Here is a 16,968-nt window from a genome sequence, read left to right as displayed (position 1 = left end):
GTTTGATATTGTGGAATTTTGTATCTGATTACAATAAACAGTGATAAAATAAGTGGCAACCATTGTATATTGATAAATAAACTGGCAAAACAAAATAAAGTCTGTACTCCCCGACACTAGGTTATCTTTGCACAGATCACCAACAAAAATAAAATTCAGAGCTCTTAAAAATTAAATTAGAATAAGATTGGATACCAATTATTTAATTTAAAAAAATAAATTTTTTTCATTTAAAATTTATTTTATTTTTTTTTATTTAATTTAAATTATGAAGGGGTATAACAGCAATAATAGTGGCCAGCAATTAATTTCCAAAAACTAGTTTTTATTGCGAAATAGGCAAATGTTTAACAAAGAAAAAACAAGAATAAGGCCTAGTATAGAAAGAATAAAAATATTCATTAAAAGTATTTCTTGAAACTATTTACAAGATGGCAGAACCAAAGTTGAGAACAAGATATAAACAGTTGCTATGTTTCAAAGTGATAAAAAAATAAAATATATATATATATATAAAAATAAACTCAAATACCAAAATTTTATCAAGATTAAACTTCAATTTACAAAGATTCTTGCTCATCTGTAGAAAATGTATCTATAAACTGTTCCAAACTATTGACTATTCCAGACTGAAACTGCATATACCATTCACTGAATTCATTAAGTATCAACAATCCATTTTTGTCTCTTCTTATATAAAGTGCTTTTTTTTTTTTTTTTTATTATATCCTACCTTAACCCCCCAATTGGTGCTGGACAGACAATCACATACAGTAATTAGCAAGGAAGGCTAATCATCTCGTTGGGCTCCTAAAGATAACAGATAAAATAAAGAGCAAATAAATCTCAAGGAAAATGTAATAATGATTATTAAAGGAATAATTATTAGGACTACAAATGCAATCCAGGACAACCAGTATAACAAAGCCAAAACTAAATTTTTAAAGACTATAAAAAAAGCCTGAAGAAATTGAATTACAAAATTACAAATAACTATGCCAAACTGAACTTTGGAAAAGTTAGCAATGAAATATGAACATAATGAAGAGAAACAATTATCAACTTTAGCATTATACTAATTGGGATTAGTGGAACTAGTTTGCCAACTAAAGACGTGGCCACTCCTGAAGTTCTAAATTACTTTAAAGAACTATAGCAGTCTGTTTTGAAACAGACAACCTCTTCAGCATATAAAAAAAAAAAAAAAAAAAAAAAAAAAAAAAAAAAAAATGGCAGTAAAAAAAAAAAAAAAAAAAAACCTGCCATTTTCTGAGCTGAAAGCACAGAACTAATAATCCTAGTTATTGAAATCTTTATTACTAGCTAAAACATCTGGTTTCTGCAGTTTTTATTGGTAAAAAATATCAGGTGAACCCAAGTGCTAATGTTTAAAAAAAAAAAAAAAAAAAAAAAAAACTTTGTTATTTAATGCAAATAATACAAAAAAACAATTATAATTATTCAACTGTTTACATTATGCAGATGCTGGCTCCCATCTAGGTGGAGGCAGCTCTGATTTTGTAATATCATACAGCCTCTCAATATCAATTTTTACATGAAGCTGGACTAGTGATATTATATTATGCCAATACTGTGAGAAAATATTCAGAGAATGTCTTATTCGTTTGTTACTGTAATGAATGTCCTTGGTAGGGGTTTCATTAGAAATGAAACAGATGAATCTTCAAAAAAGAATATGGAATGACGTTCAGAAATAATAGCTGGATGATGTTCTATAATAATAGCTGAAGCAATTATGAACATGTTTATTTATAAAATGCTTTGGTATTGTTGATCAACACAAAAAAAAAAAAAAAATTAATGAGAAACATTAATATGTAGCCATCAGCAATTAGGGTTAAGATTTTTTTTTTTTTTTTTTATTACAAATATGATATTTCATTTCATAGTTTTGATTGGATAAATCATTGTTTATCAAGAAAAATTTTAACTAAAAAAACCACCTATAACTGAAAGGCTGCACTTCAAAACTTTCCTATATAACACTTGGGATAAGAAAAAAAAACTTGTTTTTAGAAAAAATTTAAAACATTATGACCATATTACTGACTCTCAAAAAAAAAAAAAAAACACATTATAAGAGCACGAGCTATATTACAATCCTAATAATTGGGTATCCAATTTTCTCTTTGACTACTCTCTGTGGATGATTGTAGATGGCTCCTCCTCCTCCCCACTAATGCTGATGATGGGAGGAATTTTTATGGGCCTTTTTCACAACTTGGCTGAATTAGTCAGTCCCAGGCATGGGTAGCATGGTTTTTTTCCTTCAGGAAACTGGTTTTTCATCCAGCCAAACAGAAAATTGATCTCAGAACACAATTTACAGACAATATATATGGAACAGTTATGGCCTTGGTCGCTGATGCTCCTAAAACCCTATTACAAAAACAACAAATGAGTGTTATCAAAGATAACACTAAGAGCAGAAGAATCCTTTTTTGCAAGGTAGAAAGAAATGATAAGACAGAAGTGAGTTTTAGAAGAATTGAAATTAACTAAGTTATCTTTGCCTCACTGGATAATTACTAGGAGATCAGCATTAAGAATTGGTAGTGGATATTTGAGAAGTTGAAGGTACAGGGCAAGGTTTCTCAAACTGGAAGATGGAATTCAATGTGCTATCATCAGCAAAACTATGAATAGGATTTTTGGTCAAAGGAAGAAGGTCATTAATATACAAGTGGAAAAGAGTAGGAGAAAGAACTGATCCTTGGGGAACATCAGCAAAATTGGATATCCAATTACAAACAAACAAACAAACAAAAAAAAAAAAAAAAACAGTTGGCAATCCATAAGATGGAAGCCTATTTAGAAGACTTATATGCCAAACATGATCAAAAGACTTTGAAATGTCAAGGGCAACTGCTTGAGTTTCATAAAACTTTTCCATTGAATTTGACCACTGGGTTTACACTAACAGAATCCATAATGGTAATCAGACAGATGATTAAGATAGTTTAGGAGTTGGTGGTTAATGGCCTTCTCCATTAATTTAGAAAGAGTAGAATTAAGTGCAATGGAACAATAATTGGATAGGAGGGATTTATTACCCATTTTTAGGAACTGGCTGGATATGAGCAAATTTCCAAGCAGAAGGGAAAAAAACACCAGTGGCATAAGAAAGTGTAAAAAGGCAACATAGAACAGGAGAAAGATCAGAAGCACAGGTTTTGAAAACAAGTGGAGAAATACTATCAGGAACCAGCACTTTCTTGGCAACAGTTCAAAATTCTTTTGACATCCTTTTAACAAAAAACCACAAGAGGCAATGGTAGGTGGTTTACCAAGATTGCAAATACAAGAGTTAGAAGAAAAGTAGGATGCTAGTAGGCCAGCTTTATCTTTAGTTGAGGTGGCAATAGAACCATCACTTTTTACCATGGGTGGGAGTACAGATGGGCAAAAGTTACAACCAATGGCTTTGGCAAGAGACCAAGAATGCACAACTACCATTTAGACAAAAAGCAAGTTTTCCACTCTTAACCTGTACAAATTCTAGTTAGTACCAATTAATAACTGCTTCACAATTGTAACATTGGTGTAGGATTGTTTGTTATTTTGATTTTTTGGAGCATTAGCAACTAAGGCCATATTGCTCCAGGGATATGCGGTGGTCATTCCCTGACCTTTCCGCATCCTCCGTATTTGGTAGTCATGGGCTCGAACCCCGGTCTAATCAAGAAGTGTGTGCTACACACTGCTGCTCCTGCCCACCTGGCTACGGAGGTGATTGGTGTAGGCAGAAAATGAAATTGGAGATTTGGATGCATGCCAATTGCAATAGGTAACATTCTTATTTTGAATAGCATATTTATTGGAAAACCAACTTTAGATGAAGGATGAGATCCCGATGCTTATTTAGTTAATTAACTTGTTTTGTGCAGAAGCATGTCAGTCACATATTTTTGTGCTTCTATTTAATGTATCATTTACAATATTAGTTTTAACATCAAACCAAGTATCTACATTCAATGAATCTTATGTTCCTGGGGTGTGTTTTTTCTTATGATGCTTCACTCTTAACCATTCAGGTAAACTGTAACCAAATTTGATATTTCAACCAAGTTTTACACAGTAAAATTAGGCTATACAATGCTAATCAGCACAAAATCACATTGACATACCAGAGATCTTAACTCCCCTGTAATTAGGTCAATTCACAAGTGGACACCAGATGGGAGCAGCTATCCCACTGGGACACTTTGACTAAAGGAAAAAAGTGACCAGTGTTAAAAATAACTGAGTAACATTTTTTTCAAGTGTAGCAGCAGGCGTTTCAAGTTGTTTGTTACAAAAAGTTGAGAATTATATCTACTAGCTGAATTAATTTCCACAGACTGATCTGACCAAAAGCAACTGTCACTACAGAAAAACTTTATCCACAAAAATGTTGTCTATGTGGTAGCATTCATGACAAGATGGTTAGGTGTGACTCATGTTTCCACATTTTTTGCTTGGCATTTTTACCTAATATGTATGGTTTTTAGAATACAAATGAAAGATGGCTGTGAGGCTTGCTCTTTGATGAACAAAATGAACCCCATAATCAAGAAGACCAAGAAACGGTCAAAGCAAACAGACTAGACAAAAACTGTGGCAAGTAAGCAGTCAGTTAATCAAACCAAAAAATGTCTAACTCACACATAAATGTAAATCAGTAAAAGAACAACTTCCAACTATATGTCTTAATGGATTAGGTGAAAGAAGCACCAAATGGGACAAATGATCAGACACTTAAACAGTCTGAAAGTGATCTGAACTGTTAAGGTTTCTAAAAATAAGAATAAAGGCAGCCCTAACTCACATGCTACTATTGAAGAAGAACAAGAAAGAAACAACTGGTCAACCAAATCATTTAAGTGAATGAGCTCTCATACAGTCTAAAAGCAATTTGAATCTTGAGGTAGGTGGAAAATGTAATGCAGGTTAGCTTCAGCTATTCACATTACAGAAGAAGAAACAGGAAATAAAGCCAATGAACAAAGTATGTAACCTGGAGACTCATAATATGGAAGGCAGGCAGCAGTTCAATGCAAATAGATATCCCTTGCTGGACAACTCCCTTGTAATGATTATATCAACTATTCCTCCCCTCCCCTGGAAGATATAAGCAACCAGGAATTTGCACTACTTAACAAGAATGTTATTTGAATGGTACAATTTCACTGAAATAGCGACACCTTTGTAAAAAACCACCTACTGATAGTGTAGAAAAAAAGAATTGGTCAAAACTTTTAAGGTGATACTATAAATTACAATTCAAAGCAGTGAAACCAGATAAGAGTTGTTAATCAGAAGACAAATTAAGGATGTGACATTCTTGATTATAGAACCAAACAACTTTGCTTTCTAAACTGAATGATGCCTTGATCATCTCTAACATCATGAGAGAGAGAAAATTGTACAGATGGAGCTACAGACCACACAAGTTAACAAATAATCACTATCTAAGAAGTCCTATCATGCAACTTAGGGAACCTCAAGAAAACTATCATATTCAATTACCCCACACACACCTCCAAACTACCCCCCATCCATATAATTTCCCCAAATGGACACCTCCTGGCACAATAAACTTTGTAAAAGTTACATTACAGCTAACCATAATTTGAATTCAAATTATGGGGGAAAGAGGTTTAGAGTAGATTGTAGAAGTTTTCTTTTAGCCAGTGAGTTGTTAATTACTGGAATAAGTTTCCTCCATAGGTGGCTGAGGGTGACAGCTTAGAGAAATTCAAAGCTCAGTTGGACAGATATCTATGTGAGGAGGGAGTAAAATAGATATTTTATAGAGCACTTTAGGGCCTCACATTGCAAAATAGTTAACTGACATGCAAGTTAGTGAAAATGAATCATTTCTGCACGCAGCCAACTATTAAGTAACTAGGAATTGGCATCATTTAAGTATATCTCATATTGTGAATAATTTCACAAGTTACCATTGGTATTTCGTAAGTGAATGTATTGAACTCATTGAGAAGGTATTCACAATATGAGATATACTTAAATGATGCCAATTCCTAGTTACTTAGTAGTTGGCTGTGTGCAGAAATGATTCATTTGCACTAAATTGCATGTCAATAGCTATTTTATTAATTATTTTTAATTAATTTTTTTGGCTGGTGCAAAAAAAGCCTTGCACTTCCTTGCACCATATGGCTAATACTAAGATAAATATTAATAACGTTTTTAAAGAGAAAGGATGCCTAACTTTTCTTTTTTTTTTTCTCCAAAGTACTGCTAAAATTGACACACCATTAAAATTTCTAACATTATAAATTTCAGCTCATGAGGAATCATATATCTCCTTTCCTGCAGTTTAATATGCTGCATGAGCACCAGAAGCTTCAAGAACATAGAATGGAATAGTAATACTAAACTAACTTTACATCTACATCTTTTAAAGAAAATTTCTATGTTATTTTAAGAAAAAATGCAATGATTTAACACGGTATTAGTGACATATTGGAAACAGAAATTGAGGAAAACATTACAGGTTTACAAATAAATTTTGTATATCTGTGCATGATAAAAACAAAAAAATAGATTATGTAGATAAAATTCTCAAAAAAAAAAAATGAAGTTATCAAATATGATAATTTGATTATCAGCAGAGAATATATGAATTGTACTAACTAGAATAAAGATCAAAATTTCCATTTTAAACTTGATACATTTATATTATTTTCTTAATAGAAATAAAAATAATTATAAAAAATCGTTTTTAAGAATACCTGAAAGACTGAAAGTAGAATCTTGTAGATTTCTTCCACCACTGCGAGTTAGTGGACGAGAATAAAATTCCATTGACTGTTGAGCACTTAATGGACTTTCTTTTATTATTTGCCGTGGCCCATCTCCAACAGTCTGACCTTCATCAATTGCCCCTCCATCTAATGAAGCACGTGGTACTTTATGAGGTACAATTGCCTAAGGGGAAAAAATTATTATTAGCTTTGAGAAATATAAAATTCCAAGAATGTTAGAATTCCAGGCATTTTCCGAAGTATTATTTTAATCACAGGTTATTAAACTTTTTTTTTATCCGCGACCACTTTTCATAAAATGAAATTATTAGTGACCCCTGGCAGTACTGGTTAAGTTAAGTTAGGTTTTTTATACTCTAGTCACTAGAGCAAGGGCTTTTAACCTTTTGCTTTAAGCGAGCAAGATTTTGCAGCTTACAATACATGCGAGCACCATATATTAAAATATAAATTTTCTTGCTTAAAGATTAAAGTCATTTTTTTAAATTAATTTTTAGCCATATTACTCATACAAGAATTACATTTCTAGATTAAAATTTTTGGGCCCTAATATTTATGGTTTGGTTTTTAGGAGCATTAAGGCCATATTGGCTCCATAGATATGCGGTGGTCATTCCCTGACCTTTCCACATCCTCTGTATTTGGTGGTCACGGGCTCGAACCCCGGTCTGATCAAGGACCTAATATTTATGAACTTATCAGTGTGAACCTTGACTATGAAGTGATGATGCCAAACGTTTGAAATTAATTTCTCCATTATGAAGAGATAATCGCAAATTTTCTTCCAAATGTGATGTCAACGATCTTGTCTTTTTTTTGTTTTGATATTGTTCATTAATGAAAAAGCACTTTCACATGTGTATGTTGATCCAAACGTAGAAAGTACTTTGAACGCTTCTCTTTGTAATAAAGAGAATTTTTTGCAGTTGGAAGAACCCCAGAATTTTAGAATAGTTTTGCGTTGGAAAAGATATTCAGAGCTAAAGACAACTGCATATCAGCAAGTTCTAATTCTGCAGCTGCTACTTCATTTTGATTGAAAATTTGTTCCAAGTTAATGATTTAAAAATTCTGTAATTTATTGTTAATTCAAATTTTGGGAGGTGCTCTTTCAAATCTTTCTTGTAATCTGTCACTAATGTCTTTGATCACATTCATTACAAACAATGGGCACTCCACAGCAGTTTTCTCCAGACATTTTTTAAGAGTAGGAAAATGAAGCAAATTTCCTTTCAAAACTTGTTTCTGAAACACTTGAATTTTTTCTCAAATGCAATAATCTCCTCGTATAAAACTACCACAAATTTATCTTTTCCCTGTAGCCTCAAAATTTAACTCATTTAAATGGCTGAAGATGTCAACCATGAATAAAAGTGTAATCTTTAAATCTTCAGTAAAAATTTCATTAAAAAGGTTTTCTTTATCGCTTTCTATTAGAAAAGCTTTTATTTCTTCAAACACCTCCCAAAATCTGGAGAGCACCTTTCCACGACTGAGCCAATGAACCTCTGTATGGGTATAAGATCAGAATGTGGTGCTTGAAGATCTTCCAAAAATATTTTTAGAAGTTGCTTATTTAGGGATTTAGCAATAAAATGGTTAATGACTTTAACAATGATTTTGAGACATTCTATAATTTCTTTTTGATCTTTCATTTGTGAACACAGGGCCTCAATATGAATCAAACAGTGATAATGCACAAAATTAGGTATTCTTTCATCCCTATTAAGATAAGCAATAAGGCCTTTGTTTTTACCTATCATGGGAGGCATACCATTAGTTTGTTTGTTTTTATTGGCGCATTAGCTACTAAGGCTATAATGCGCCGCACCATTAGTAACAATTGATACAAGTTTACTCGGATCAATTTTGTGCACTGTGAGGAATTTCATAAGTGCGTCATATACATCTTTTCCAGTTGTATGACCAGTAACAGCAAAATAGCCAAAATATCTTCTTCACAGCTGCCACCACGTTGAATCAAATGAACAAAGCACATGAATTGTGATATGCCCGAAGCACCAGTTGCCTCATCAAGTGCCAGTGAAAAAAAATACACAACTTTCGATTCTACCTAATAATTCATTGAATATTGCATCTGTCATTTTATGAACTCAATTTGAAACTGCATCATTACTCAAAGGAATATTTTTTGCGGAGCTAATCAAGGAAGCTTTCTGTTTTTCTGGTAAGACGCTAGCAAGCTCTTCTAATGATGACACGACACAATTTTTTATTACTTCACCACTAGTGAAAGGCAATGAATTCTTTTCAATTATATATGATAGCATAAATGAAACATCATTTGCTAACACTTTATTACTATTAGCTTGACCTAAATTTAAAATATATTTCTGTTTTTCAAGTTTCTTTTTTTTTTTTATGCTAGACGTTTAGCTTTTCTAATATCACTAAATTTGGGAAAAGCTTAATGAAAATTCCTATGGCATATTTTGGAATGTCTTTCATAATTCTACTTCCGATAGCCAGCAGTTTAAACACGCCTAACATAATAAGCAAATTACACCAGTTAAACTACAATTATCTATTACCAAATAATCATATTCCCAAGAGGACTGAAATGCATACCTTTTAATTTTTTGTTTCTTTGCACTTGAAACATGTAGGTCTAAATCAGATGACTGTGAAGTCAGTGTTAATGCATAATTTTTTTTTCTCATCATGTTCGTTTGTTTCTTTTTAAAAACTTATCCATTTTGAAATGGTTTAGTAACTTTAGTTAAATCTGTTAAAATAAAATACATTAAGCATTTGCACACAAAATCAAAAGATTTCTTACTATAACACTTTCATCACCTTTAAAGTCAGCACTATACACATATGGTACCTACTGCAGCAGTGCTACTGAGCTTAATGCTGCAGAAACCTGTTATAATCTATTAAAACCATAAACTGAGAATCGAAAGGGGCAGTATCCTTGGTCTACACCTATTAAGAAATATTGTTCAAGGTTTAGGCCTAAATGGTTATCTAATGAAACTCGTAACAGAGAAGAAAAATGTATGGGATGCATATAAATTATCAAGCGACTCAGACGCCTATGGCAGATATAAGCTAGTCTGTAATCAGGTCACAAAGGAGGTTAGGCAGGCAAAGGCAGATTACGAGAAATCCTTGGCAAATTTTTTTTTTTTTTTTTGGTAGTTGTTGCCGCATAGGCTTCTCTGGCCATAATGCACCTCCCAAGGTTTTTGCAGTACTTTGATCCAAACCTGAGGCGGGAATCGAACCCGCGACCTTTGGGTTGCCAGGCAGGCACTTTACCCACCCCGCTAGCCCGGTCGGCCTCCTTGGCAAAAGATGCTAAGAAAAACAGCAAGGATTTCTTACTTATATAAACTCTAAAAGGAAGGGGATGAATCTGATTGGTCCACTTGACATCGATGGTTCGACTGTTGATGATCCTGCTCAGATAGCAAACAAACTGAATGAGTATTTTGCATCTACATTCACACATGAGGAATTATTAAGGTTTGAAAATGGCAGAAGGTTATCAAATTGTAGCAGGATACTTAATGATTTTGTAATAACTGAGAGCAAAGTGGAGGAGAAATTGTTGAAGTTAAACACAAGAAAAGCACCTGGAGTGGATGGGATCTATCCAGTTATATTAAAGGAGGCTGCAAAGCAACTAAGCAAACCCTTAGCCATAATTATGAGAGCATCCTCGGACTCAGGGGAGGTTCCCACGGACTGGAGATGTGCAAATGTATCCCCAATTCACAAAGGGGGATCGAAGGGTGACACGAATAATTAGACCAGTTAGTTTAACTTCTATTCCAGATAAAATGATGGAGTCACTGGTTAAAGATGCATTGCAGGATCATCTAGACAAGACTGCAGCAATAATTCAGACACAGCATGGGTTTGTTAAGGGAAAGTCTTGTCTGACAAATTTGATAGGATATTATGATGTGGTTACAAAGGAACTGGATGCAAAAAATAATTTTGATATCATATATTTGGATTTCAGGAAAGCTTTTGACACTGTTGCGCATGGAAGACTATAGTACAAATTGGAGCAGAATGGTATTAAGGGTAAGTTGCTACAATGGATAAAAGGATGGTTAAGTGGGAGAAGATAGAGGGTGGCAATCAATGGGTGCTGCTCTTCGTGGACTAATGTTATTAGTGGAGTCCCACAGGGTTCAGTGTTGGGTCCACTGCTGTTTTGTATATTTATCGAATGATATTGATGAAGGTAATCAGGCTTAATGTCGACGTTTGCAGATGATACAACGGTTGGCAGGGTTGTTAATGACAGTAATGGCGGTGTGCTACTGCAACACTATCTAGATAATTTGGGCAGATGGGCTAAGAAGTGGCAACTGCAGTTTAACCTTGACAAATGCAAAGTACTGCATATGGGTAGAAGTAACCCCAGAGAAACGTACCAAATGTGTGGTACTACGCTTAAGGTGGTAGAAAATGAAAAAGACCTGGGAGTAATTGTGCAGGCAGATATGAAGTTTTCTGAGCAATGCAGACAGGCTGCCAGGCCAGGTCATGGGATTTTGTCAATGATATATAGGAATTTTGCTAGCAGGGAAAAGGAGGTGATTGTCCCTCTGTATAAGGCAATGGTCAGGCCACGCCTGGAGTACTGCGTACAGGTCTGGAGGCCTCATTTTAGAAAGGATGTAGATTTACTTGAGCATGTACAGAGAAGGGCAACAAGATTGGTGAGGGGAATGAAGGGATCCTCTTACCAAGAGAGGCTTAAGTTCTGAAAATTGCAGTGGCTTGAGACTAGGCACCTGCGCGGTGATCTGATTGAGGTGTATAAGGCCTTGAATATAAGGCCTTCAAATTAAGAAAGGACAGATGTAGAATAGATGTGCAGAAATTTGCCTTTAGCCAGCGGGTGGTTAATTGCTGGAACAAACTTCCATCTGTTGTTGTGGAAGTTGATAGGTTGAATAAATTTAAGGAGGAACTGGACAGGCGTTTGGAGGGAATGGTGTGATTTTTTTTTTTTTTTTTTTTTTTTTTTGGCTGATGCTGCATAAGTTCATACACTTGCTTTCTTGCATCACATGCCACTACTACTACTACTACTACTACTACACTACGGCAACAATGACTGTACTCTCAACAAAGTATTTTGTCAATTTTTCTCACTAAATTGAATATTTCCAAGAGAAAAATCGATAACAGTGCATCTTAACTATCAAGTTTGCATTATATGTCATGAATGGCAGTGGAGGTAAAACAACTTATAAAGCCATTTTCGTTTTTCTTTCCAAAAAGGCTGGCGTATCCCTTACAGAAAATTACATTTTTTATTATGAGCCTATTATGTAGGCTTAATTAATAAGCGCATTTACAGAGGATCTTGATAGGATGAAGGTAAATCTATCTTGCAGTCACTTGCATGTGTTCTGTTGAAGTCTAGTTCTGTGTCCACCATAGAGTACCAAATTCTACAACATTATTATTATAAGATCCTACACTATTTCATAGAAATTGAGGAGTCGGGTGAAAAAAAGGATTTTCTAGCAAAGATTGGAATGGATTTTTGTAGAATATCCAGAAAGTTGAGAAATAGAAAGCACCTGTTTTAAATACAAAAATTTATATATAAATTTTTTAGCTTAAGTGAAGGTGCTCATGTGCACCCATTTTAGGATCAGTCGCAAGCAAATTTTTTTTTGAAGAGCACAATGGTACTTGCGAGTACCAGGTTAAGAACCCCTGCACTAGGGTATAAAAACCTAACACTAGAGTCTAGTGTTAGTTTTTGAGCAGTTTTAAATAAAATGAGAAATAATGAACATATTTACTGCAATACGGTAGAGTTTTTCATATTACAGTCAGTCCTCGTATAACACGTGTTTACACTACACAAATTCGATCATACACGATTTATAAATAGGGGAACGATATCTTATATAACACGAACCGAATTCGCTTATGCATGATTCGCCTTTGTGTATACAAGAAATGGCAGTCGAACGCAGAATCACCCCAACCGAACGCAACACGATGGGAATGAAGAGAAGATTATGAAAATGTTTTTTATATCAGTGAAGGGGAAACACATTTCACCATAATAACGTAAAAACCAACACAATTCCAGCTATCGGTATAATCACAAATGCAATTAGATCGAGTTTACTACCAGTTTATAACAGATTCCACTAGCAGAAACGCAACTGGAAATTGTTTTTATTGTTTTATGGTAGTAACCCCTAGAAATGTGCTTTAGTAAAATGCAAGGTGTTAATAGTATATCTCTGCCTTTACGGCGTTTAGTCAGTTGCTACACACGCGCAGCTTTGTTTATGTGTATCAAGCGTGCTTCCTCATTTTGTAATTGTGCTTTATTCCCTAAAAATGGGTAAAATACTTAAAAGGTGTGAAAAGGAAGCGTCCTGGTGAAGACACTACAGATTCAGAGAGAAAAAGAAAAGCAATATCGATAAACAGAGGCAGACTGGGTCAAAAATTCTTACCAGGGAAAATTTATAGTGGCCTCATACTATGGTTTATGGCCAAAATCACACCAGCCTCCGGCCCGCCGGGGTTTCCCCGGTAAGGCTTATGGCCAGTCCGCCTCTGTCGATAGAGAAAAAAATATGAAATTGTGAAACGCTTTGAGCGAAATGAAAGACCATGTGATATTGCACATGCTACAGACCTAAATGAGGCAACGCCGAGAATTACAAAAAATGCAGAGAAAATAAAAAACTTTCATAGCAGGAACAATTCAAAGTGTAATTAAAATCCATTAGATTAAGACACAAATAATTGGAAGAGATGGAACGCCTGTCATCTGTTTGGATAGAAAATCAAATAAAAAACAAGTTTGCTTACGATAGAAGCAAAGGCATTAGCAATATTTTATTACGTAATAGTCGTAATAAAATATGTAAGTATTTTATTATGATTATTTATTGTGTTTGGTAATGTTTTGGTTACAAATGTGTGTTCAATCTTGGGTGGTCAGCACCTAACCCTATTTTTCTCATAGGGCCTGTTGTTTATATTGCACGAGGGTTTCTAGGAACACAACTATCTTGCTATATGAGGACTGACTGTATTCATATTACAGTACAGTTTTTGTCCACTGCTCTTTTCAACCAATGGAGGCCAATAGTTTATCTTAGTTAATTATATGAATGATTATGAAATTGTGTTCGTGTAATCATGCTTTACCTTTATTTCTGCAATAAACTAAACAAATATAGAATGAAAAGTTGTAGTGTATAATAATTTCAACAGTTCCATAAAAAATATTTAATTTACTCATGTTTATCAATGTTTGCTGTGACCTCCAGAATCTTTTTCACAACCTACAGTTTAAGAATCACTGTTTTTAATCATGTCATCCACAAAAACACTACAACCACAACCAAATTAATGTTTATTCTGCACATAACTAATTTAATAAAGAATGTCTCTGGTTTTATTAAAGAAGTGTGATGTATCTCAGAGTCAAAACTGACACATGGACAACTGTAGCTGCCTCTTCCTCTGTATAAATCACTTCCTTTAATTCAAGATTACAGCTTACATAATATTCCATTAAATGTTTGTGCTCTAGTTATAAGAATGACTGAAAAATTTTATTAATTCAACTTAATGTTGGTTTATTAATGCAGGTCTAAAAATAAATTTATTCAACTTAAGTCAATCATGTAGTATTTTTTTATTGCTTTTAAATAAATTTTATTGAAGAATAATGCTTTTCATCTTGTTATATGACTGAAGTTGGCATTATCTTAATATTAGTGCATCGTACTATTTTTCAACAATGTGATTTTTCAGCGTTCAGTTTTCCCTTGTATATTATTTGAGTCTCTCTCGGCACTGGTCTTCTGAACTGACTTCTATAATTCCCTCTCTCTTTTTTCACAATTGTAAAAAAGAGAAAGAGGGTATCACTTGAAACTTCCTTTCTTGTCAATTGTCTTTTATCAATTTTTTTAGCCATTGCCTTGTAGTAATTTCCTCCACTTCAGCCACATCTGATCTAAGTCACACAGCTCATATCCAGCCAGTTCCTAAGAAGGGTGACAAATCCATCCCCTCCAATTATCATCCCATTGCATCTACCTCTACAAAATCAAAACTCAATTGAACAGGTTAAGAATAGAAAACTTGCTTCTTGTCTGAATAGTAATTGAGCATTCTGGTCTCTTGCCAAAGCTATTGGCTGTAACTTCCACCCATCTATACTGTGACAACCTGACGGTTAGATGGATAGAGGTTGATGATTCTACTGCATTCTCAGCTAAAGATAAAGCTGACTTACTAGCATTTCACTTTTATTCTAACTCCTGAATCGACCATCTTTGTAAATCACCTCCTACCATACCCAATATTCTCTACTCAAAACCTTCAATGGGTTTTTGACAGAAGGATGTTAGAACAATTCTGAACAATCTTGATGCCAAGAAAGCTCCAGATCCTGATGGCATTTCTCTACTTGTTCTCAAAATCTATTCTTCTGAGCTTACTCCTGTTCTGTGTCATCACCTTCTTACACTTTCTTGTTCCACTGGTGTTTTTTCCCTCCTACTTTAAATCTGCTCATATTCAGCCAGTTCCTAAAAAAAGGATAAATTCCTCCCTTCTAATCACCGTCTCATTTCCCCTACCTCTCTACTCTTTCCAAAGCAATAGAGAAATCTGTCAACTGCCAACTTAAACTATCTCAAACTTGCATCTGATCAGTGATCATCAATATGGATTTTGTCAGTTGATCCAATGGTGATATATTGGCTTATGTTATTCATCTTTGGGAAAATTTGATGGAAAAGTTTGGTGAAACTCAAGCAGTTGCTTTTGACATTTCTAAGGTTTTTGTCATGTTGGCATAAAGGTTTTCTAAATAAGCCATCTTATGAATTGTTGACTGTTTTTCTACTTTATCCTCTTCAAAATCAATTGGACTGATTAATAACTGCTTTACAATTGTTGCAAGCTTTGGTGTAGGCAGAAAATAAATTTGGAGATTGCATTATGCAAAATTGCCATCTTAAAAAACAGTCTTAGCACATTTATTGGAAAACCAAGGTTTAGATAACGGATTAGATTTTAAGGTTGAGTGTGGAATAAAGGATTTCATCCCTACAAGAATACTTTCACTGATACGATCTGACAACAGAAGATTTGAAACAGTAATCCGACCAAGGGAAAGAAATCTCAAAGATCATCCCATTTTGCATTCTTGTAATGCCAAACAACACAAAGTTGAGAACTGTCATGAGAGAAAGGCTATTAGAGAAGAGACCATCATCAAGTTGGACCAACCTCAACCATGCACTTAGGATTGTTTGTGAGAAAAAGTTCAAGAGTGTTAGCAGTATGGTTAGGATTGTTTGGAATTCTGGTAAGGAAATGAACAATTTGTGCAAGGTCATTAGTAATTGCAAAAGCCTCTGCTTCTCGATCAGCTGAGTCCGTGCAACTAGAAAACTGAAGCCAGCTGGAGTTGGGAACAATAAAATCAAGAAAAATTACCTCACTGTTTTGAAAGTCTGACTGGAGAAAATCAAGTTTCAAAGAGAGGGAGTCAAAGAGTTCCAAGTGATTAGTGGAGTTGGAAGAATGATATAGGCAACAGATGATGACAATGTCCTCTACTAGATATTTTAAGCCAGAGAAAATCAAAAGGAGATTCCAAATTAGTAAATCTCTGACAGGGAATGTCAGAGTGGACATATGCACAAGTACCGCCTTTGAAGTGAAAAGAATCATACAGCATATAAATAGGACAACTGAGAACAGCAGTGGTTGAATCAACCAATAATTGTGATTCTGTCAGAAAAAGTATGTGGGGTTTGGAAGCATGTAATGGACATCACTGAGAGTAGAAATGGGACCATGTATATTTGTGAAATGAAAGGGGAAGCGTTTGGGAGGTTTAGATCTTTTCACAGATAAGTTTGTTCTATTAGTTTGACTATTCATTATGTATTCAGTAGTAAGGAAAGATGGGGAGGACATGTTTTATGAAGTAATGAAATTTTTAGATAGGGCATACATGTGAAAAAAAAGAATATACCCAGCTCCTTGGCATAATGTGTGTCCGAACAATGCCCACTCACACTACTCTGACTCCCTCCAGTCACTATCTGAAAGAACAGAGGCAGTGAGATTACACTAGCTGATCCAGAAGCCTCCTAGAGAGTTACCAATAGGTTTGGTC

At 34.4% G+C, this 16,968-nt stretch overlaps 1 protein-coding gene across 4 annotated transcripts in view; it reads right to left on the bottom strand.

Annotated features, from left to right (window-relative positions):
* Positions 1-16,968, bottom strand: part of CRMP (Collapsin Response Mediator Protein) — a 272,256-nt gene that overhangs the window by 7,964 nt on the left and 247,324 nt on the right. For 3 of the 4 annotated variants that reach the window (XM_090374441.1, XM_090374444.1, XM_090374443.1), the window contains one exon: positions 6,759-6,954. In XM_090374441.1, the coding sequence (XP_090230567.1) occupies positions 6,759-6,954 (196 nt within the window). Of the gene's footprint in view, positions 1-733; positions 811-6,758; positions 6,955-16,968 lie in introns of all 4 variants that reach the window. The other variant, XR_016546993.1, reaches the window with a different exon arrangement.

This window comes from Mastigoproctus giganteus, chromosome 5 (assembly GCF_048544385.1).
Source record: "Mastigoproctus giganteus isolate SK-2022 chromosome 5, ASM4854438v1, whole genome shotgun sequence".
NCBI classification, from domain to species: Eukaryota; Metazoa; Arthropoda; class Arachnida; order Uropygi; family Thelyphonidae; genus Mastigoproctus; species Mastigoproctus giganteus.
Note: the sequence above shows the minus strand (reverse complement) of the source record. Positions and strands in the feature narration are given on the sequence as shown.